We start from the raw sequence: 25220 nt of genomic DNA, 5'->3' as shown, positions 1-25220 counted from the left end.
TTCAAGTTTTTTTTGCTTTGAAATGAATCCTGCCAACTACAGATCTAGAGCTACAAAGTGATTACATGAGAACATTTCCCACTGGTTGGTCTCGTAAGCAATCAAATTTCTAAACATATGCACATCATTCAAAAACGTGAATTTCCACTACCCTAAGAATACTTTTCACATAAACACATAACTAGTTGGTGCCATATCACAACCCTGAGGCAGATCCAGGATTTGGGAGAAGGGAGGGGGGTGCACATAAATCATGAAGTCCAAAGGTTAGGGGGAAAAGCTCCTCAGGGAATTATTTTTTCAGGGGAGGGTGTGTGTGTGTGTGTGTGTGTGTGTGTGCATCCCCCCCCTATGGATCCACCTCTTCAACCCATGTTGACAATTCCGGACCTGGCTTCTGCGTACTTAAATTCAGTGTTAACCCAAATTAAGTTCCATTTATTTCAATCTAGGCTGTGATGTCCCATTCTGCCACCCTCAATGTCCCCGCTCCACCCCGGCAGCCTGGGGTATCCAGTACAGTGTGAGAGGGTACACCAGCCCTGCTGGGTAGACAGAGCCAGCCTACCTGATCTAGGCCAGTGATAGCTCCAACCTTGCATAATACTTGTTGCACTGAGCCAGGCTGCTACTCTTACACTGAGTGACTCTACTGGGGCCTATAAGTACTGGGGTCCACCAACTGCCTGCTCATTATCTACCTGAACAACGTCCAGTCTGGTCGCTGGTCACTGAAGCTCCACACCGAAGCCTCACACACTCGTCACAGACAGCTGTTGCACACACTTTTCCATCATTCACAGAAGAAATTGGAACAGGTTTTCATTGAAGAATCACCACTGAAATTTATTCACCGTTCCTGATATTGTAATTGAAGACTCCAAGACTCAGAGACTCCTACTTTGTATCCTGTGTTGCCGAGTGGTCATGATGTTGTCTCTGTGGCTGACCGAGGTATTCCCACTGGTAGCAAGCACCCATGTCAGAATGGAAGGGGACATCCCAACTTCCTACCTGACGGCGCCGTCGCCCCCCCTCATGCCAACGACTACCCACACCCTGCTGTCAGTACTCCTCTGCTTGGCACTGACCATGGGCTATCTGGTGTTTGTAGGAATGGCCATTCAGTACGGTCGGGTTCGGCCAACGTCAGGACTCTGTCTGCAGTTGCTGTTGCTGACAATATTCTCACCGATACTGTCGACGGTGTTGCCGAGCATGCTGCTGAGTGCCACGTTCCTCGTCATCGTCATCTACTACATGTACCAGAATCTACCGCCAGCATATCTTGGTGTCCAAGGAAAGGCAGTTCTCATTACTGGTAAGTCTTAATTCATGGCACTAACTGTTGTTATAAACTAACAGTAGTTTTAATTAATGATTTTCATAGTTTACCCAAATATTTTTCTGGGGGTTGTTGAAATGAAAATATAACAATATCAGGCTCAGTGTTTAAACTTATGCAGCATGAAAAATAGTTGTAAGGTTAGTATGAAAATTAAAAGCTAGTATAGTCTAAATTATAGTTGGTTTGCCGAGGTTTTCTTTATATCCTCAACTTCCAGAACAATGAACAATGCATCTGATCAAAAATGTATTTTGTCAAATCATGCTATGATATTGTAGTGTTCGATTTGTTCTAATCAATCAAAGATTGAATGCTTGGATTAAAAACTATGGTTTAAAGTTTCAATTTATGAAATTAAATTTGACAAAGCTGACTAAAATCTGTGATTATTGCAACATAACTTGTCAAACATGCATTGAAGCCAAATTTCTAAGATTCCAAATCACTGATAAATCTCTACTGTAAATCTTTATAGCGATTCAAAATGTTCAGTGAAATTTGTATTTCACCATATTCATTGCCAGTAGTAAAACTGATAGTCCAAGCAGAGAGTATATGAGGCCTCAATGGTAAAACATGCTTAATCAAAACAATCCAATTAATTTGTCAGCCCAGAGGATGATATTTACCCTCAAATTTGCAGATTCCCAAATTTGAATTTAAAAATTCCCTCATCATATTGCTACAGTTCTGTCACCATGGAGATGGTTTCTTATTTCACCTTTAGGAGAACCAATAAAAATTGGAGTCTTTAATGCGACATTATTGCTAAATACACAGTAAAAATATATCTAAATTTAAAAAAACATGAACTTTAGAAAATACTCAATTTTGTACAAGGTTAATGAAAATGATGATCAATTTTGTACAAGGTTAATGAAAATGATGATGATGGCGATGATGATGATAGCAGAAGTTCCTGAATGATATCAAAGGCAAAATAATCACTCACATGTGCTGCAAAATTAACGGGGAAAAAACTTCCAAATTTCAAATAGTGAGACTGACAATCTTAGAAACCATTCTACTTAATATACACTTGACATGTGAGAATCATTTTTGACATAGAAACATAAAAATATGTCTGTAAATGTGCAATAGTGTCGAAGCCTATCCTCAAACCCATCTACTGTAGTAAGTGTGTGTACTCGACTCTCCTAGTTCTACCGTTTACATACAGCACCGACTCCCCGTGTGAAACCACAACCACAAGCCCACAAGATTACAACCATTATGTAATTACACCTCCGACAGGTAGAGCCGCAGTGATGAAATGCATCGTTCGTCTTCAGTGTACCAAGTCTTAAGTGTGATTTATACAACCAGGGATTTACGGGACACGAATTCCTGCGTCTTATACACATAAAAATTGACAATGGACACAACAACATTTATTATCGCGTCCACAGGGACTTAGAAAAAGTCCAAATACTTTTTGCAAAAATTCCAATCAAGTGACAATAAGTTATGACTGAGTTTGTTCTAGCTGAGTTATGATATCATTTGCGATTAAATTACTGTAACAATGTAAGTGATGATCATGATGCACAATACAATAATTATCAATAATAATATTTAAGTGTCTGGGATCCCCATTTTGTTGTCCAGGACCCCTGAAAATTATAAGCATGAGTCCCAGGTACCCCCAAATACAGGACTCAAGGTAAATCCCTAATACAACTTAAAAGAATATAAGGACTAGTGTTGGGAATTGGTTAAAATCTCATAATTGATGATTGGTTCATTACCACCGATCAACCATCGAAAATAATTGGTTAGCGTCATTTATGAAATGTGTTAATGCACACAAAAAGGAAAAAAACGTAGTTATTTTGGATATTCTTTTGCAAAATTTCACATCTTTAAAGGATGACTAGTATGTTAGGAACATAACTTTTTTGGTGTCTTTAAGATAAATTCAATCATGACTTGGAACGAGCTTGTAATGTTTATGAAATGTAATAGACAAAACCAACCTTGTGAAAAATATTGTTAATGAAAACAAGTTTTCCAGAATTGTTTGTGTTCGATTATGAGAAAACATGATCGATTGCTTGGTCGTTTAGTCACTGCGACCAATCTTCAATTATTTCAATTAATCGGACCACCACTAATAAGGACAAATCATTTTTGTTTATACATGTATTAATCTGGTTAGTTTGATAAAATGACAGAGAAAAACAATTGCAATAGTGTGAATAATTTACTGATCAGTATTTTTTAGTTGGATATAACATTGTATTTGTGGCGTCATAAAACAGCCAAGTCTTGTAAGTTACAAAACAATAATTCAGTTTCAAAACTTAAATTTGAATTTGCTATCATACAAATTAATTAACATCATTAAACTGTGGACCCTCTCAGATCCATCAGAATAAAGATGAAGACGCCTTCTCAATATAATCAAATGAATAGGGGTGGGTATTGCAGAGAATTTTCATATTGCGATATATTGCGATGCAAAAGCGTATATCGCGATATGTATTGCAATATATTGCAAGGTTTTTTTCAACAAAAAACTACTTATAATCGAGTTAATGCTTCATTTATAAAGCAAAAACACTACAAAATCACTATGCTTGATTAAGATTTAATAAAAACTTTTAATCATGACAAAAAACAAATGTAAATAATATTTGGCACAAATAAAAGGAAAGGAAACACTTAAAAAACGGAAATATCCGAAGATTTCCGAGTGTGACAAAGTTTTCCGAATGCATGTCAAAATACCGGTTTTCGATCAGAGTATCGCAATACATATCGTTTTCATGTCTGAACCGGTAAATACCGATAAACCGGTTATATTGAGCAGCACTACAAATGAATATGTTGGGTAGATGACGAATTAGAAAAGTTAAAACCCTTTAAAGGCTCGATGAAATTCAAATTGAAGTACCTTTAAAATAGGATCCACTTTTAAGAGGTACATTAGTTTTCTTATGCTTCAACAGAACACATTAACACATGCTTGTTTGAAAAATTAATGTTGTTAAACAAATGAAACTATGGAATGTTTCATCAACAAGAAAAAAACACCAAGGCAACTCAGGAAAATAGCGTCACATTATAGCCTCCAACAAACCCAACAACCCTTCCAGAACAAATCCAGCATCATGTCATTTTAAGGTCGTTGAGCAAGATTTTCGAGAGACAAGTTCACATCACCTGTTCTGGTCCTGCTTCATCCTTCACGGCTGTGACGGATGTCACACCGAAATAAACACAGGTCACAGTTCTGTGTCACAACAGCTACAACAACAGCTACCACATCATCTGCTACATCAGTTGACTACACCGTCTGTAGCAACATTCCAGCAACATCACGGCGGGGGACTCACACATTGTACCCATACAGGGAATCGAACCCGAGTCTTCAGCCAATACTTTAACCACCACCCCCACCCCACCCCAAAACAGACAAACCTAAATATTTTATGCCTAATTCTGTCATCAGCGGTTATGACAATTATTATGACAAAAATAACATAATGAAAAATTAATTATTTTTGTACAGTTCTCAAATAATTAGAAAAATGCAACAACTTTTTTAAATAAGTAAGGCCTACAGCTTAAAAAGTCATGTCATTTCATTCCAAAACATAAAACATTCTTGAAATATAATTCAAGCTCTTGTCAATACAATACTGGTATAACAAGTAGGAACCAGTCCAGTATGGCTTGAAACACAACATCAGTAAACATGGACGTTGGCAAGACCGCATATCATAAATTTTAGATGCAAATAACACTGGGGTCCATTTGACAAAATAATCCTGGCGCTAAAACCCCTTGTATCTGCCCTACTTTAAGGCAGGAATTCTGGCAGCAGAAGCTTGACATCCCCTGTGGAATGAGAACAAGTCTTCAGGCTGTATTCCTCAGATGTTAGAAATTCCATCAATAAACATGTTCTCAGATGTACAAACTCTTGTTTTGAAATCCAAAATACATATGTTTCAAGTCCATCTTGGATATCAATGTTTGAAATTCATGCTAGACCACAAGCCCATGACAACTAAACTGTGGAATAATCCATGGTAATTCTCACTGACCAATAGAATTAAAAAATATGATTCTGAACCAGTTCTCAGTTCTTCAGTTCTGCACAAATTGGAACAGAACAAAACTGACAGACAATATAGACACAAATAATTTTGTCTCTCTCGAGCAGGACAGCACAAAGACTGAGGACTTGTGGTAATTTATGTGTCCATGAGCATTTAAAATATGAATTTCAAAGGGTATCAGGGGTAGGTCACTATTTATATCAGTCTTGGACCCGTGTAGATTTGATCTTCAGCAACCCATGCTTGTTGTAAAAGGCGACTAACGGGAGCAGGTGGTCAGGCTCATCGACTTGGTTGACACGTCATCAATTGCGTAGATCGATGCTCATGCTGTTGATCACTGGATTGTCTGGTCCAGACTCTATTACTTACTAGTATATATATATGACTAGTACCTTAACACCATTTATCCTATTTCTAGGACCAGCAAGTTCTGTCCCTGGCAGTGTTGCCTTTAAAGCATGTGTAAGACGGCCAATCCACAGCAAACACACCTCACAAAAGCTTAATGAGTGCAAAGTCTAATTAATCCCCTAAGCAGGAGAGGACTTTAATGCATTGTACGTCTATTTACTCCCGAATAGCTAAGCTGAAGTAGAAAGGTTACTCGGTGCAAACTCAGTAGCGATCCTCTACCCGAGTTATCCCAAGTTTGGCAAAAACTCTGTAAATACGAGGGAAAGGGCCGATTAAGCTGAGAGGTCAACGAGTGCATTTTGCTGCATCAGTCCTAATGCATTATGGGAGCTGTAGATCGTTTGCAAGGTGAAGGCGTAATATAGAACATGACATTATTATTGAATTTTTAAGAAATTAAGTTTTGAATAAATTATTAAATTAAAACTCACAAATTTTACAACTTGAAGAGTTACTTGATGGATCCCTAAATTTAATCTTTACAATAAATATCACAATTCACAGCCGCAATTCACACAACAAACCAAAACAGTTATAAATAGCTCTCACTGAATTAAAATTAGCACACTGCAATGACATTTAAAATCAGAAGCCAAATTTAAATTGATTGTAATCCACACTATCATTTAAGGTTTGAACCAAATTAGAGCATGTCCGCTTCTAAAGCAATGTCTGTAATGCTCATTCAGGGCTAATGAGATGCACTGTGTGACCCCGTACCATGGATAATTCAACACACACACACATACTACTACATGAAGATGACACCTGTTATAGCTGCCAGAGGAATGTGTAGTGGGGTCACTCGGTGCACTTCCCCACCACTGTTGGTAAATCTGTGTAGCCCGGCATGGGGTCACTCGGTGCAGTTGGTGTTCTTCTGTTTATAGTAGCTCATTCAGCCGACTCAGCAGTTTGTAAAGGCAGCTGTCAATGAAGGCGAAGTCCATTCATGACTAGAATGTCACACACTGCACTCAGCTCACAATCAACAAGTTCTCACAAGAAATTAACAAAATTCTAGACTAACACTTAGTCTCTAAATATATATACTTTGGATAGTAACAAATATACCCATTTAAATTGAAAAGGAGCCCCAGTGAGATCTAGACTGGCTTCATTTGGGGCTTTAGCATTGCAGGGAGGGCTTGGCAGTAGGGAACATAATGTGGATTGGGGCTGTGAGACAGACTGACAAAATTCAAACATGGAGTAATATTTTCATGAACCATGCATACAAATCTATCATAATCAACACATATTTAACCTGATTCCTACACCATGTAAACAAAACAATTAAAAGAGCTGTCCAAAATCGTCAAATATCTCAAAAATAAATCTCCTTTTATTGGTTGAGTGAGTGTGAGAAAAAAAAATATCATGAAATTTATCTTCCTGTTAACATTAAAAAAGCACTTTTAAATATATCAGAGCAAGGGTCGCCGTACTGTCAGGTTTGAGGTGTACGTTTCATCATGTTTACTCACGGGGGTCAAGCCAGTGTGTTGTAGACTTCATGTAGGTTGAGATGTTTATGGTGTTTACACAAATCAGCATACATAAACAGGCCTCTTAAATTCACAGGGTAAAACCGTGTTTGCTTTGCGATGCTCCAAAGCATATGCATGACACAGAAATTGTCATTCATGTTGTCGACATGATCGTGATTTACTTGTGGCTTGTCGATCACAAAGTACAAACCGCTTATCAACGATGACGCACGGCGGCAAATCACAATACCTTTTCAGCACTCGTACAGGATTATGCTAATGATAATGTTCGCCTGTGTACATTTGTATGTTAAACAGGCTTTGGGGTTCCTTTGAGGGGGACTCGGTGTATGTTGAAATCCTCTTGTCCGAGTGCACGTTATGAAAAGCTTAAAGGAATCACTTGACTTTTAAACATTCACTCCGAGTTAAACATGATAATCGAAACAGAATGGTTGGTAATGTACGCAGATGTGGTCGGGTCATTAACCCCTCTGTCTCCACTGTCGTCAACTGTCACCGATGTTGTCACCAATGGTGTTGACAGCAATGTCGGTGTTGTTACCAATGCTGTAAGTCTTCTTGCCAATGCTATGAGACATCAGATACAATAAACTACATCAACTTCATAACAAACATTGTTTTTCCCAATTTTTTAATAAAAAACTTGCTCATAAATTATCAACATTTCTATGAAGCACAATGTACTTAAAGTTATTTTCTGATGTAAACAGAAAAAACCGATATCTCAATTGAAATTAAAATACTATACTCAGTGAATCTTGTTTTGTGGTTGAGCGTAAACTACAGGCTAATGCCGAACGCACCTGAAGCACCTGCTTGACGGATCTCCATGGAAGTAAGCTTTCGTAAATCCCACTCACATTTAGGACATTAAACATGTCAAGGGTTTATAATCTCATAAAACATGGAAACACACAAACAGGTCTTGAGACCATGGTAAACAACTTCCTATTTCCAGCGTAACTTATTTACGACTGTACTCACACCAAATAAACTTGAACTCGAAAGATTTCGGGCATCTGTATCCGAATAAACAATTTACAAGCAAACACTGTGAAATTCCCTGCACTTATCAGGGTTATATTATGTTACCCAGTTAAGGAATAGGATTTGTGTTTTATTGTTGAATGAATATGAAAGGATTTGAATATTTATTCACTAGTTGACATTAATGTACTTTGTGAAGGCTGGAATATCTTGAGACGTAATAAAATCACTTGACTTAACTTGAAAATCCCTCTCGTCTTATCACATGGTCATTTGGTTTGATCACAAAGTGTTCAGAATTTTGTGGACTAACGTATAGTCCCAGAATATATATATATATATATACACATACACACAAATTTAAAAAGAGCTTGAGGCAGTGGGGTAGCCTTGTGGTTACAGCGTTCGCTCATCATGCCGAAGACCAGGGCCTATATTTTCGAAGCTCTCTTAGCGCTAAGATAGTCGTAAGTTAATGTTGATGTATGGCACTTACGACTATCTTAGTGCTAAGAGAGTTTCCCCCACATAAGTACAATGGTGTCCCTGCCTCAATGTTGTGTGTTGCTGAGTGATGGCTGACTCCGCGACTGACTCAGTGACTGCCCCCCCTCACTCACTCATGACATGACTGGTTTCAGGTTGTGACCAGGGTATCGGACACGAGCTGGCCAAGAAGCTGGACAGCATGGGTCTGCATGTGTTTGCTGGCTGCCTCTTCAAGGATGGACCCGGCGAGACACTGCTGAAAGAGACTTGCTCCGACCGCCTCAAGACTCTGCAGCTGGATGTGCGAGACATGGCGCAGGTTGAGAAGGCGGCCATCTTTGTTGATGAGAACCTCGGAGACAATGGTAGGTGCACATGATAACTACTGCTTACAATTCACAGGAACTGTTGGAATGTAGATGGCTTATACCGACTCACAGAATATTCAACATTGTCGGATTTCAGATTTTCAAATGAATTTATAGTCAGTTATTAAATTTTACAACCATGATGTAACCATGACAGTTCCGACCACATGGTCCTAAACCCTTCCATTTGTCATTCAGAACTGTGGGGCATCGTCAACAACGCCGGCATTTGCTACATCGGCAACGTCGAGATGATGACGATGGAAGACATGCAGAAGATCATGGCAGTCAACTACTTCGGCCCCGTCAATGTCTGCAAGGCCTTCCTCCCCTCTGCTCCGCCGTAGCCGTGGACGTCTTGTTAACATCGCCAGCAATGGGCGTCCACCACAGAAGGAGTGAGTTGAGGCTCAACATTTCAGTACATAATGTCGCATCAGCGCCATGTTCAGAAACCAAAACTGATGCAGGGTATTTAGTCTCCAATGAAAATGAGGATGGTGATAGCAAACCATGATCTGTCAGATTGAACCCATGGTCCACAATTAGGGAACACACATTGAGAAATATACATTTGCATCACGTTCTACTATAAAAACAAATAAATCTTTCTCACATCACTTTGTGTCAACCTATGATGAAAGTTGAAGCCCGATACATAATACTACAGTCCGCCCGGAGAGCGGAAGGTCGCGGGTTCATCCCCGACCGCGTCATACCAAAAGACGTTAAAATATGGTAATTGTTGGTCCCTGCCTGGCGTTCGGCATTAATGGGTACAACAAGGACTGGTCGGCTCGGAGTCAGTATATGTCTGAGTGGGGTATTCATGCTTCACTGCGGCATGTATCTCAGTGGGCTAGCACTACAAAACCAGCTTAAGTCTGGGCTAGTACAAGCAGCCACACATACACACACACACACATGCACGTCGTCATATGAGCGAAATATTCTCAAGCATGACGTTAAATCCAATTTCACCTCACCTCACCTCATAATACTACAACAGTGGTCACATCTTAAACTAAACAGCTGCTATATTTGTAGCTATGAACAGATAATGGATTGCCCAAGGATAGAAATGAGTATTTGTGGAAGTACGACACTGTTTATGTGATGCAACACTTCCCTTTTGTGGAAGTACGACACTGTTTATGTGATGCAACACTTCTCTTTTACTACATGATTGTGGTTTTGCCTGCAGGTTTGGCGCCAATCCCCTTGATGGGTGTCTACTGTGCTTCCAAGGCAGCGCTGGCCAGCATGACCGAAGTGTGGCGCTACGAGCTGCAGGCGTGGGGCATCAACGTCTCCATGATCATCCCCAGCGGATACAAAACAGGTACAGAGATACCATGGTTACCATGGTTACAAGACTTGATAACTTGCCCCAAATTTTGTCTGTTTTGAGTGAAACAGTACGGAAATTATTATTAAGTCTAAAATCTGCTACATCGCAACACTCTAGCGACATAGGGGAGGGAAGCATCAGTTTTGGGCATGACAAGTGAACGCATTATCCATTATATTCTGAAGTATCGAATGGTTTATGATTGCAATGAAGATAACTGCAGTGGATATTCTACAAAATGTTTACAAAATATACGGTACCAAGCATTATTCTAACTCCTCCCCTCTGTTCTTAGGTATCCTTGGTTACGACAAAGACAAGACTGCCGAACGCTGGTGGAAAGCCGCCAGTGATGCAGTCAGGAACGATTATGGCAAGGACTGCTTTCATATCAAGTTACGAAATGGAGGTAAGAACAATATTCATTGATGGATGTTAAGTTCACAGAATTTCAATTTCAAAAATGAAAGCTATGGGTCGGTGACAGCTGCGTCAAAATTAGGTTGGGTTGTTGGGATTCTTTCTTTCTTTTATATACAATGTATAGTAGGTAAAGTTTGCTGGATTGTCAAGTCTTTATGTAGAGAGACATCAGTTGTGAATGAAAGTTCATGTTAATTTTAACTTAAGTGACCATGATCACAAAACTTATTTATTTAACCAACATAACTGTATTCAGAAAATATTTCTCAACACATATTGTTTGAAAAGTTTACTGTGGTATAACGGTACACCATGCAGTTCTAGCAATAAACATAAAACGACAGTGACAATTTCAATCTCACATTTCACCTTCGTTTTTCCAGACAATGTCCTCAGCAGCGACCTGTCTCCCATTATCCAGTCGATTGTGGATGCTCTCCTCTCAACCAAGCCCAAAACATTTTACTACAAAGGCATCTTGTCTCGATCACTTCCCTTCCTGTACCTGCATCTGCCGGTCTGCATCAGCGACCCCATCATGAAAGTCATTGCAAACTGGTACGATTTCTCACCAAGAGCCTTGAAGAAGTGAACAGCCCATTCAGTTGTCAAAGGGGCCAAATAAACTCTCCAAAGAGAAAGTAACTCTCCATGTTGAATGCCACAAGGGGAGATAACTCTCAAGTCTGACCCAATGCAGACAAGAAACTGTGCCAAATATAGATCCGTGTTCGAAATGAAGGAAGTTTTGGCATTCTTAGGGTTACCGGTGTCGTACATTGTATTTAAATCTAACAATTGACATCAGTTGTGAATTACAAACAATGGACCCGATCAAATAGAAAAGAATCCTTGACTTTTGTTCCTGATTTACAACACTGTAGATAACAGTTAATATCTAGAGATTTAGCATTAACAATGGTGGACAAATCTGTTTTGAAGCTGGTTTTTAAAACAATTTGATCTACAAGCCATGGTTGTGAATAGATTAATAGTAAAAATATTGAAATGTTGTTTGATAAATATATACATGCATACTGCAAACAATGGCAGCTTTTATACTCTAACAAGTTTTTCAAGATATGTACATAGACTGTAAAAACGGATCAACCAAAAAGTTGGGATGTCCATCATATCTCGGTAGATTGATATGAGAAATGACCCATACTGACCAAGTCAGACAGAAAGTATCAAAATATTGAAATATATTTTCTTTAAACTTGTCAGTACGTGTTAATTTGGCAAGATCAATGTATCTTCTGTCAAGAGTGAGCCTACATTTGATTTAAAACCTTAAAACAATAACTCTTTTTTCCAAATTTTGTCAGAATATTTTCTAAAAATGGTTCTATTGAGGAGTTTAACCTGATTTCAATCCAGATGCTACATTTTTCATTTTCTCTCCTCCTCTTGGCATACTGACCAATAAAATCTGTAAAAGTAGCAATTAATCTGAATTAAATTAAAGTAATCTGAACTAATACGGTTTTCCAGGGACTGCACAGCATGAGCACATCAACAAGCTGTGTGCCAGCTCACTCTTCCCTTTAAGCCATCTGGAGTTACTTCCCTTAGTTCTCTTTCTGAGCAGACGTGTATCAAGAAAACTGACATCTCCCAGAAACTTTATCACCATTATTTTAGATTGACATTTTTACACAGGATAACTTTATTTCTGCGACTAAAAGTCAGTTTAGAAAACTTTAATACACGACTAAATGTGCATTGATCACCTTTGATGCCACAGTTTGTCATGTGACATTTATTGTGCCAAACTGTTCTCTGAAAAAGCGAGAAATTTTTCGAGGACTCATGTCACAGACAGAATTACTGACCTTTCTATTTGAAAAATTAATTCAATATAAAGTTTGATGGCTGAATTTACTTATATAAAAAGGTCCAATGCTCCATGTTTGACAAGAATAATGTGATATCCATGTATACATTTATGCATAATCATTATGCAGCTTACATTTAGTAAAATCTGATAATTTTTCTAAACAAGCATGTTAACAAAATGACATTATCAAAATGAATCATCATCTTCATCATCATCATCATCGATTGTACATATATCATAAACCAGTGCTCACTGAATGAAATAAATGTAAGGCCGATTTCTTTTGTTGGGTTACGGATTTTGACTGTCAAAAAAAAGGGGGTTGGTCGGTTTAAAATCCCAACCAGACCATAAACACATTGACAAAAGATTTTTTAAAAACATCTTAATAGTTGAAATTGATGAGTAGTTGATCAAAATATGAAAAGATTCATAATTTATTGTTTGTTTTCGGCTTAGTTATATTATCAAACTGATCTACCTCATTAAAATCCATTCTTACAATTTTGAAGTCACTTCGTAAACTGATGCAAAGAGAAAATGTCAGGCCAGGACATGTTGTACATAATAATTAACCACATTACGGGTAAACAATGTTCTTTGAACCAAAATATGATTGTTGTCTCTTATATGCGTAGTTGGAATATCGAGACATGTTGATATACGACAGAATGTGATATGATTCTGAACATCCAAATGGCTGTCAATATACTCAAGGAATGAAAAAAAGGAACAGCTATGTTGCAAGTATGCCAACATTTTGTATCGATTATAACAGAAGTGTATTGACAGGGTTCCCACATTTTTGTGAAAATAAATTCCATGATTTTTCCATTTTTCAAGTCAAAATAGCTTTTTCCGGACACAACATATGTCCTTGGGTAGTTTGATACCTATAAACATATATTACTGTGTCTAAAATAAAACACTATCTTAAATACTTTCTCCCGTCTCCCCTTACAGCTGTACATGCACACCTCTTTATGAGATGACATAATAAAAATGAAACATCGAGTGTAGCAATTTTGCGTTTACCCTTTAACTAATTTTATTGACATATAAGCAATATAAAACATGTTATTATTGTTTAGACTTTTAGTACCACATGTATTTAAGCAAGTATTCACATATATGGAAACTAATCCCGATACACATGTTGATGGCTGCTGAAGCCCTTGTAGTACTGTTAAGATATACAGTTTTGTTAGATAAAAAAACCCATGATTTTTCCATGATTTCATCTACTTTTCAAATTCCATGAATTTTCCAAGGAAAATCGGGTGAAATTTCCAGGTCTTGTGGGAGCCCTGATTGATAACAACGGATGCAAATATTTCAATCCGACATATTTTGTTGACAAGCAAAGGTCTTATTGAACACACCATTGATTTAGTAAAATCTTGCCACAAGTGTCCTATGATTCAACCATCAGTATGTTAGATCTTTCCATAAGAAATACGCAAAGAAAATGTGTGAATTCCTGATCAGCTAATGAGAAACTAAGAATGATAGAAAATAAGAGAAAAAAGATTAATATCTATTTTTGATCATTCCCATCACATTTACTGACATTCGTTGTCTTAATTTGACCAAATTTATGCTTAAAATCCATGTTATTGCTACAATAACATAATACTGATCAAATTCAAGATGGCTGCTATGAACTGCCATTGTGTTCAGGTAGCCTCTGAATATTCAGTAGATATTTCTGTGGAAGGATCACCTGGGTGAAGGTGGCAGCAGTTGTGTTATGTTGAAATGAATTCATATCCATCATGAAAGAAAGAATAAATGAATAAAGAAAATCATGTCTTATGTCTTTTTGTCTGAAATGGAGCGTTACATTGGAATGTGCAAGATTATTGCAGAGGCATGTGGCTGTTTGTTACTTGGACAGACTAATGCTGGTTACAAAATGTATTTAGTACCAGCTAGTGGTGGTCCGATTAATTGAAATTATCGAAGATTGGTTGCAAACCATCATGTTTTCTCATAATCAAACGCAAACAATTCTGGAACAATTGTTTGCATTAACAATATTTTTCACAAGGTTGGTTTTGTCTGTTACATTTAATAAATACGGCCATATTTCCCAGTTCTCGTAAAATCCCCTAGCAGAAAAATTGCTACACAAATTATCTCCCTTCTTTCTATCCAATCAGAACACGTGATACATCGACTTAGATCCAATATGGCGGCCGCCATGGAGTTAGTTGATCAAAATGCGAAGGTTAGATTCGGTATTTCATGTTAAACTGAAAATCATAAACCAGCAATAGAGACTGCAGGAATCAATCGACAAGATGTTTTTGTTGATGTGACACACAAGATATTTACTGGCTAGCTTGTCCGTTGTCAAAGTGAGTGAGTGAGTTTGATTTTACGCCGCTTTTAGCAATATTCCAGCAATATCACAGCGGGGGACACCAGAAATGGGCTTCAAACATTTTACCCATGTGGGGAATCGAACCCGGGCCTTCGGCGTGACGAGCGAACGCTTTACTCACTAGGCTACCCCACCGCCCCCGTTGTCAAAGGGTTGATGGAGTCGCCATTGATCCGCCATTACATGACTGAGTTCTGTCTAGAAGAAACGTTCGCGCATTGGGGAAGAGGTTCTAGTTTTCCCAAAGCATACAGAAATTACTGAGGCTTTGCAAATGATCACTTTTGAAACAATGTCGTTGAATGCACAACTAAATCTGATTGCAACCAATCTCGAACCATGAACACTCGCACAATGAAAGGGCCGCATTAAAACTGAGGTACGTGGGACATGGGTACGTGGGTACTTTAGTGACCTCTGTGGGAAGAGAATGGGCAACAAGTAGCCTCAGACAGATTCTGGCCTAGGGATTAAAACAGAAATTCACAGACTCTCTATGCACAACACTGATAACATAACCACCTGCGAGAGTGAGTGAGTGAGTTTAGTTTTACACCGCTTTTAGCAATATTCCAGCAACATCAAAATGGGGGACACCAGAAATTGGCTTCACACACTGTACCCATGTGGGGATTCGAACTCGGGTCTTCCGCATGATGAACAAACGCTTTGACCATTAGGGCTATCCCACCATCCGATGACCACCTGGATTGGATAACACATTGACAGTATCTTCTCTGTTTAAACTCTAACTAAATTCACTATTCTTACAACAAGCAGGGTTCACGACAACCAAGCAGCTGCCATTACAATAAGGCTGTTCAATATAAGTTGTAACCGGTTTTCTGGTATTTACCAGATCAGACCTGAAAACGATACATATTGCAATACGCTGATCGAAAACTGATATTTTGACATATATTCAGAAAACTTTGTAACACCGGAAACCTTGATGATTGTGGCAATTGTGAATGGTGGTGGGAATGATCAGCGGTGAAAATTATATTTAACTGTACTGTTAAGTTGGGTTTGAAGTTGTGTTCTTAATTTATTTTCAAGTATTTCCGCAATGTTTTGGATTTGAATGTTTTAAATATTAGCTTATTAATGACCAGTGATCTATGATCTGTCCTAACCAGGTCAAGTTGCTGTCTAAAATCTCGGCATTTTTTAGCGTGGAGAAACTAGTTCAAACTAGTAACTACTGTGTTGATGTAACTTGTTCTTTTCCTTGTTTCATTTGTGCCAAATATTATTTAAGTTTTATTTTGACATTATTAACAATTTCTTTTAGAGCTTAATCAAGCATAGTGATTTTGTTGCTTTTGCTTTATAAATCAAGTATTAACTCGATTATAAATAGTTTTCATTGTTAAAAAAACTTCATGCAATATATTGCCATACATATCTATTTCTCAACCAGTCTTGTTCCTGTTGTATGATCCCCAGGGAGTTGAGATTGACAATACGATGTGCCGTTGAGATTGACATCCAGTGAACGAGGGAAAAACAAAGCGCCTTTGAGCAGCCGAGCTGAGCTGGATATCGGCGCTATACAAATGTTAGTATGTATGTATGTAGAGGAATCTTTAAGGATAGGCTCAAGAAACAGGCAACGTGAAAGGATACGTTTCAATGTTTGTCTATTTTGACCTGAGTGTTGGATGATCTGTTTGATTGGTATTATGCTATTCTATGAGTGTTGGATATTTACACAGTACACATAATTTGTGACAGAAGGGGCAGGTTTGACACTCAGTGTTTGTTGTTAGGGTGCAGCATCAGTTCCACAACACAATATCAGAATCAGTTGTTTAACAAGCAGTTTTCATAGAGAGCCTTCAGTGCGGACTGAATCATCTGGCTAAAACTGTTGTAGCAGTTTCAAGGATCAAAATTAGTAGTTTGACCATTAGTAGTCAACTAAATACTGCTAAAAACATGATGGATTCTGAGAAAGATAATATGACACTAATCAAAGAGTGAAGCTTTAATTTCACATACCTCCAACAGCAGATTTCCAAAATATCAGCATTACATTCCTTCTTGTCTCTTTCTTGGCGAAAATGTAATTAATTGATAAAACTTGTTTTTGTCTATATATCCGAAGTTTAATGAATCTTCATAATATTTCTTAGAATTTCTAGTGCAATTTCATTGGCGTAGTTTGAGGCTAAAATTCGTAATGACTATGATAAAATCATAGAGTTTGGCATCTCGGTGTTTGTGTAACCTTAAGGAGGGACTTACAGAGTTATCTCCCCTTCATCTTTATCACGTTCAAGCTGGCTGTAATTTGGTACAGAACAGTTCAGTGCTGTGAGATGGACTCAAGGTAAATCCCTGATACAACTTAAAATATATATAAGGACTAGTGTTGGGAATTGGTTAAAATCTCATAATTGATGATTGTTTCATTACAGCCAATCAATCATCGAAAATCGAAAAAAATTGGTTAGCATCATTTTTCAGATTTTTCTATCCAGGTAGTTATTGCAGATAAGTATAACATGATGCAACTTGCTACTTTAATGTGATAACTGATATATCATGAAGAAAAACTTCAGTCATTACTTTTCAGTTAGTCAAGAGAGTTTTCTAACAATTAAACACATTTTCAGGCCCTGACAACTTCAAAGATATGTTCAAACTATGCCAAGTGTTTCAAACATTAAACCAGTAGTTCCAAAATCATTTGTGTTCTCGATTTTGAGAAAATGTAATCCATTGGTTGGTCATTTGGTCACTTCGGCGACCAATCTTCGCTTTTATTTCAATTAATCGGACCACCACTTGTGAAAGAAGCAGTGAAGTTGTATTACAGCAAGGCACCTTTATGATGGAATTGTCAGTGATGTGATATGTATATCAGATGCTTTACCTGCAGAGCTACAATTACCCATCAAGTAACTTTTTGGGTCAAGTCATGAGTACAAACAAGAGTGAGTGAGTGAAAAGGAGTGAGTAGGAGTGAGGTGCAGTGAGTGGAGTGAGGAGGAGTGAGTGAGTGAGTGAGTGCAGTGAGTGGTGAGTGAGTTGAGGAGTGGGAGATTGAGTGGTGAGTGAGTGAGTGAGGAGTGAGTGAGCAGAGTGATTCAGTAGGAGGAGCAGCAAGTGAGTGGGAGTGAGTGAGTGAGTGAGTGGAGTGAGTGAGTGGCATCAACTCCAGTCTGAGTGAGTGGTGCAGAGTGAGGAGGAGTGAGAACTTCTAAGTGGAGGAGTGAGGCACTGGCTTGAGTGAGTGAGTGAGTGAGTGATTTCTCCCATGTGAGTGAGCGGAGTGAGTCTACCTCTCTGAGTGAGTGAGTGTAGTGAGTGAGGTTTTTTTAGCAATATTCCAGCAGCACACGGGCGGGGACACCAGAAATGGGCTTCACACAATGTACCCATGTGGGGAATCGAACCCCATCTTGGTCTTCAGCTGCATACCCAAGGGCGGGATGTGCATTATTATTTTAACCACTAGGCCACCCCACACCCATTGAGTCATGTACCCGCTTGTGTTCATCTCAACAAATAAATTATACCCACCTCACTCAAACTCAAATGGGTATTTTGCCATTTCCATTATTTGTGAAAATATTTGATCTGTAATATGAGAAAGGATAAGAAAGACTGCAAGTTGCCCAGTTCATGTGCTGAAATAGAACCTCAGATATTCTATCTATATCAGTAACCTCCATCTGTGACACATGGGTCTGCTTAGTTCAAATAATAATAATAATAATAATGTCCACTTGTATGGCGCCGTTTCCACACACTAGTGTATGCTCATGGCGCCTAGTAGGTTTACTGTATGTTACAGTTCGCAAGCTAAGATTTGACATCTTTGTGAGTACGCATGTAAGATCAAATTTATTGAGTATTTAGGAATAGGAATTGAGTTTTCACATAAATATTTGCTTAAGTTCCACAGTTTATCTGTACCTCTGACCGCTCACGTGAAAACCAATGAGCATAGGTACAGTGTTGAGAAACAAAGAAACCGGGATTCGAACCGATGATCATGGGCTGCTGGTTTGCAAAGGGAGGTAACTCTACACAGCAAATTGTGATGTTTCAGGTGACAGGGCCTCTCATGCCCCTCAAAGGCTTCGTATTGAACATGCATTAAGATGACTGTCACGATTTTATTAAGTGCACTCAAAAATATATGCAACATAGAATAGCCAACCTGACAACAATAATAAACTAGGTCGTGTTTCCATGGAAACAGCAACAAACAACAAAATTCTGAAAAAATTTAAAATAGCAAAAGGCACATAAATGGGTAATGATTAACATGTGTGTGAAGTTTGGTGAACCTAGCATGTAAACTTTAAGAGATATGCTACGGACAAAACCATCAAACACATTTGGCACTAAGTCATGTTTCCATGGAAACTGCACAAAACAAAATTCTGAAAAACTTCAAAATAGCAAAAGGAACATCTATGGGTAATGATTAACATGTGTGTGAAGTTTGGTGAACCTAGCATGTAAACTTTAAGAGACATGCTCTGGACAAAGTTTCGGGACGGAAGGACGGAAAGACGGAAGGACAGAATGAACGCTATATACCCCCGTTACTTCAACATAGAATAACCAACCTGGAGGAACCGTCTCTCTTGCATTAGTGTTACTGGTAGATACTTGTAAGAAAAATACTTGCTTGTACTAGGATTGTGTGAGTGAGTCAGTCTGGTATAATGCTGCTATGAACACTTAGGCGTGACGAGCCAACACTTTTTTTTTCTTGAACGAAATCTAAGGTGTGTCTCCACTACTACCTATATGCACAGTTATTGACAGGCCTAGGGACCTGCATTCTCTTCCCACAGAGGTTACTTGTCATATCTTCCTACGAACCTCTGTTCTAATACCGCCATATTTCCCGGTTCTCGTAAAATCCCCTAGCGGCAAAAGATCGTAACACGAATTATCTCCCTTCTTTCTATCCAATCAGAACACGTGTTACATCGACTTAGATTCAACTTGACTAACACAAGCAAATGTGGGGCTACAAATATCCTCCATCTGCCGGGGAATTGTGTTGATGTTACACACAAGACGTTTAATGGCTAGCTTGTCCGTTGTCAACGAGGGCGATGGAGACGCCACTGATCCGCCATAACATGACTGAGTTCTGTCTAGAAGAAACGTTTGCGCATCGCGCAGGGGAAGAAATTTAGTTTTTCTCGAAGCATACGGAAATTACCGAGGCCTTGCGAATGATCACTTTTGAAACAACGTCGCTGATTGCACAACTAAATCTGATTGCCTCCAATCACGAGTCTTGAACGCTCACACCATGAAAGGGCCGTATTAGAACAGAGGTTACGTAGGAAGATATGACAGGAGTAACCTCTGTGGGAAGAGAATGAGGGACCTGGTTAAATAACATAACACTAACAATAGTGCACTTTTAAAATTATAGCGCCATACCATAATGAATATCTTGCTCAAAGTGCTATCATTATTACCCTGGATAACCCAAGCTGCCTGTGAAGAGCTAGAAGGTTAATAAGTCACATGACTTATACCACCGGGTACCCATTTTCTGCTGGGTGAACAGAGGCAAGTTTTAACAAACTCACTCGCCTAAGGTGAGACCACATGTATCACATGTGCTTAGTTGTGGGGCAGGACTAAGTTCAAGAAACTCTCAGGAGTCAAGCTCCCAAACACGGTCACCAATCGAAGAGCTCTCCATGCTCAACGTTGCTTAACTTCAACTGATTTGTGACCTGAGCTCTATGTGCAGGACCAGAAACCACATCAACAGAAACCAGCTGTAAGTTTGGGTTCTGTGATATATGTCAAAGGGAAAAATGAAACCTGAAATGTGTTGTGTCAAAACAAGAAACAGTTCTAGATTTCCACATGACAAACTGACTCACCGACTGTTTCCTTCTGTCTTGTAAGATGGTCAAAGAATTTGGTGCGACTGGCGAAGAGGCCCCCGCACGTGGGACAGGCAACTACTTTCTCCTGAGTGTGGCTGCGTAGGTGTTCTCGAAGCTTGTGCTTGCTCTTAAAACGGGTATCACAGTCTGGAAGGCAAGGGAATCTATCACTAACTGACAAACTGGGCTCGAAATGGAAATACTGATTCACATTGTACCAGGTGTAACTTTCTGTAAGTTGTATGAAAATCTAGTCACAGGTTCCAACCGGGCCCACTTGCACAAAACAATGTAAACACTACCATATTCTAACACCATCCATCCATCACACTTCCATCCATCCACCCACTCGCTCTTCCATCGAAACACCCAACCACCCTTCCATCCATCCACTCACCCTGGACCAACTTGCACAAAAAAATCTAAACACTACCACATTCTAACACCATCCATCCACCACCCTTGCATTCATCCAACCACTCGCTCTTCCATCCAAACACCCACCCACCCTTCCATCCATCCACTCACCCTGGACCAACTTGCACAAAACAATCTAAACACTACCACATTCTAACACCATTCATCCATCCGCCCATTCATCCATCAAACCACACACTCATCCATCCATCCACCCTCCCACCTATCCATCCTACCATCCAACCAACCACACATCCATCCATCCACCCTCCCACTTATCCATCCTACCATCCAACCAACCACACATCCATCCATCCACCCTCCCACTTATCCATCCTACCATCCAACCAACCACACATCCATCCATCCACCCTCCCACCTATCCATCCTTCCATCCAACCAACCACTCATCCATCCATCCACCCTCCCCTATCCATCCTTCCATCCAACCAACCACACATCCATCCATCCACCCTCCCACCTATCCATCCTTCCATCCAACCAACCACTCATCCATCCACCCTCCCACCTATCCATCCTTCCATCCAACCAACCACACATCCATCCATCTATCCATTCACCATGCCTCCATCCACCTATCCACCCATTCCACTGCCCTCCTACGGACCTGTCCATCTACACTGACAGCCTCCTTTGATGTTGTTGCCGTTGGGGAATTCCTCGCAGTGGTTGGCCACATGGTTGTAGAATATCACAGGATTGTCACACACAGCCTGAAAATATACAAAAAACATTGTTGACAGGTCAGTGGGTTAATGTGATGTCAAAGATCTGACACAGCAACACGCTAGTACACATTTGCTGTGTTTGTTGTTAAGGCTGCACTCAGCAATCTTGCTGCTACATAGCGATGGTCAGTAAACAATCAGGTCTGGACCAAACAATCCATAATGAGCATAGATCTACTGAATTGGGACTGGTCAACCAAGTCAGTGAGTCTGACCACATGCTGTCCAGCCACACTGTAGACTAGCCAACCACACCCTGACCTACTGTAACGACGGAGACTAAGCCACACTGTAGACTAGCCAACCACACCCTGACCTACTGTAACGACGGAGACTAAGCCACACTGTAGACTAGCCAACCACACCCTGACCTACTGTAACGACGGAGACTAAGCCACACTGTAGACTAGCCAACCACACCCTGACCTACTGTAATGATGGAGACTAAGCCACACTGTAGACTAGCCAACCACACCCTGACCTACTGTAACGATGGAGACTAAGCCACACTGTAGACTAGCCAACCACACCCTGACCTACTGTAACGATGGAGACTAAGCTAAGCCACACTGTAGACTAGCCAACCACACTGTAGACTGACCTACTGACCTACTGTAACGATGGAGACTAAGCCACACTGTAGACTAGCCAACCACACCCTGACCTACTGTAACGACGGAGACTAAGCCACACTGTAGACTAGCCAACCACACCCTGACCTACTGTAACGATGGAGACTAAGCCACACTGTAGACTAGCCAACCACACCCTGACCTACTGTAACGACGGAGACTAAGCCACACTGTAGACTAGCCAACCACACCCTGACCTACTGTAACGACGGAGACTAAGCCACACTGTAGACTAGCCAGCCACACCCTGACCTACTGTAACGATGGAGACTAAGCCACACTGTAGACTAGCCAACCACACCCTGACCTACTGTAATGACGGAGACTAAGCCACACTGTAGACTAGCCAACCACACCCTGACCTACTGTAATGATGGAGACTAAGCCACACTGTAGACTAGCCAACCACACCCTGACCTACTGTAACGATGGAGACTAAGCTACACTGTAGACTAGCCAACCACACCCTGACCTACTGTAACGATGGAGACTAAGCCACACTGTAGACTAGCCAACCACACCCTGACCTACTGTAGCGATGGAGACTAAGCCACACTGTAGACTAGCCAAGCCACACCACCCTGACCTACTGTAACTGATGGAGACTAAGCCACACTGTAGACTAGCCAACCACACCCTGACCTACTGTAACGATGGAGACTAATGGAGACCACACTGTAGACTAGCCAACCACACCCTGACCTACTGTAATGATGGAGACTAAGCCACACTGTAGACTAGCCAACCACACCCTGACCTACTGTAACGATGGAGACTAAGCACACACTGTAGACTAGCCAACCACACCCTGACCTACTGTAAGCGGTGGAGACTAAGCCACACTGTAGACTAGCCAACCACACCCTGACCTACTGTAACGATGGAGACTAAGCCACACTGTAGACTAGCCAACCACACCCTGACCTACTGTAACGATGGAGACTAAGCCACACTGTAGACTAGCCAACCACACCCTGACCTACTGTAACGATGGAGACTAAGCCACACTGTAGACTAGCCAACCACACCCTGACCTACTGTAATGACGGAGACTAAGCCACACTGTAGACTAGCCAACCACACCCTGACCTACTGTAATGATGGAGACTAAGCCACACTGTAGACTAGCCAACCACACCCTGACCTACTGTAAGCACACTGGAGACTAAGCCACACTGTAGACTAGCCAACCACACCCTGACCTACTGTAACGACTGAGACTAAAGCCACACTGTAGACCACACCAACTAGCCAACCACACCCTGACCTACTGTAGCGATGGAGACTAAGCCACACTGTAGACTAGCCAACCACACCCTGACCTACTGTAACGATGGAGACTAAGCTACACTGTAGACTAGCCAACCACACCCTGACCTACTGTAACGATGGAGACTAAGCTACACTGTAGACTAGCCAACCACACCCTGACCTACTGTGCGATGGAGACTAAGCCACACTGTAGACTAGCCAACCACACCCTGACCTACTGTAATGACGGAGACTAAGCCACACTGTAGACTAGCCAACCACACCCTGACCTACTGTAACGATGGAGACTAAGCCACACTGTAGACTAGCCAACCACACCCTGACCTACTGTAACTTGTGGAGACTAAGCCACACTGTAGACTAGCCAACCACACCCTGACCTACTGTAACGATGGAGACTAAGCCACACTGTAGACTAGCCAACCACACCCTGACCTACTGTAACGATGGAGACTAAGCCACACTGTAGACTAGCCAACCACACCCTGACCTACTGTAACACTGGAGACTAAGCACACTGTAGACTAGCCAACCACACCCTGACCTACTGTAACGATGGAGACTAAAGCCACACTGTAGACTAGCCAACCACACCCTGACCCTACTGTAACGATGGAGACTAAGCCACACTGTAGACTAGCCAACCACACCCTGACCTACTGTAGCTGGAGACTAACACTGTAGACTAGCCAACCACACCCTGACCTACTGTAGCATGCTGACTAAGCCACACTGTAGACTAGCCAACCACACCCTGACCTACTGTAACGATGGAGACTAAGCCACACTGTAGACTAGCCAACCACACCCTGACCTACTGTAACGGTGGAGACTAAGCCACACTGTAGACTAGCCAGCCCACACCCTGACCTACTGTAGCGATGGAGACGGAGACTAAGCCACACTGTAGACTAGCCAACCACACCCTGACCTACTGTGTGGAGACCAGCCACACTGTAGACTAGCCAACCACACCCTGACCTACTGTAACGGTGGAGACTAAGCCACACTGTAGACTAGCCAACCACACCCTGACCTACTGTAACGACGGAGACTAAGCTACAGTACCCCACAT

General features: G+C 40.5%; 2 protein-coding genes across 2 annotated transcripts in view; one reads left to right on the top strand and one right to left on the bottom strand.

The window, feature by feature from the left end:
* LOC124260484 (histone H4 transcription factor-like) overlaps positions 1–25220 on the bottom strand; it is a 93573-nt gene that overhangs the window by 58254 nt on the left and 10099 nt on the right. The window contains exons 4-5 of the mRNA XM_046694816.1: positions 22121–22226; positions 21070–21222 (exon numbers count right to left, since the gene is read on the bottom strand). Of these exons, the coding sequence (XP_046550772.1) occupies positions 21070–21222; positions 22121–22226 (259 nt within the window). The remainder of the gene's footprint in view (positions 1–21069; positions 21223–22120; positions 22227–25220) is intronic.
* Positions 640–14619, top strand: LOC124260485 (estradiol 17-beta-dehydrogenase 2-like). The gene is given in 7 exon segments (XM_046694817.1): positions 640–1321; positions 8975–9193; positions 9389–9519; positions 9521–9572; positions 10395–10532; positions 10837–10950; positions 11348–14619. Coding segments are annotated over 7 exon segments (1257 nt in total). The 5' UTR covers positions 640–927; the 3' UTR covers positions 11557–14619.

Source organism: Haliotis rubra, unplaced genomic scaffold (genome assembly GCF_003918875.1).
Source record: "Haliotis rubra isolate DU_JTF1 unplaced genomic scaffold, ASM391887v1 Scf765, whole genome shotgun sequence".
Taxonomy (NCBI): Eukaryota; Metazoa; Mollusca; class Gastropoda; order Lepetellida; family Haliotidae; genus Haliotis; species Haliotis rubra.
This window is presented reverse-complemented; position numbering and strand designations above follow the sequence as displayed.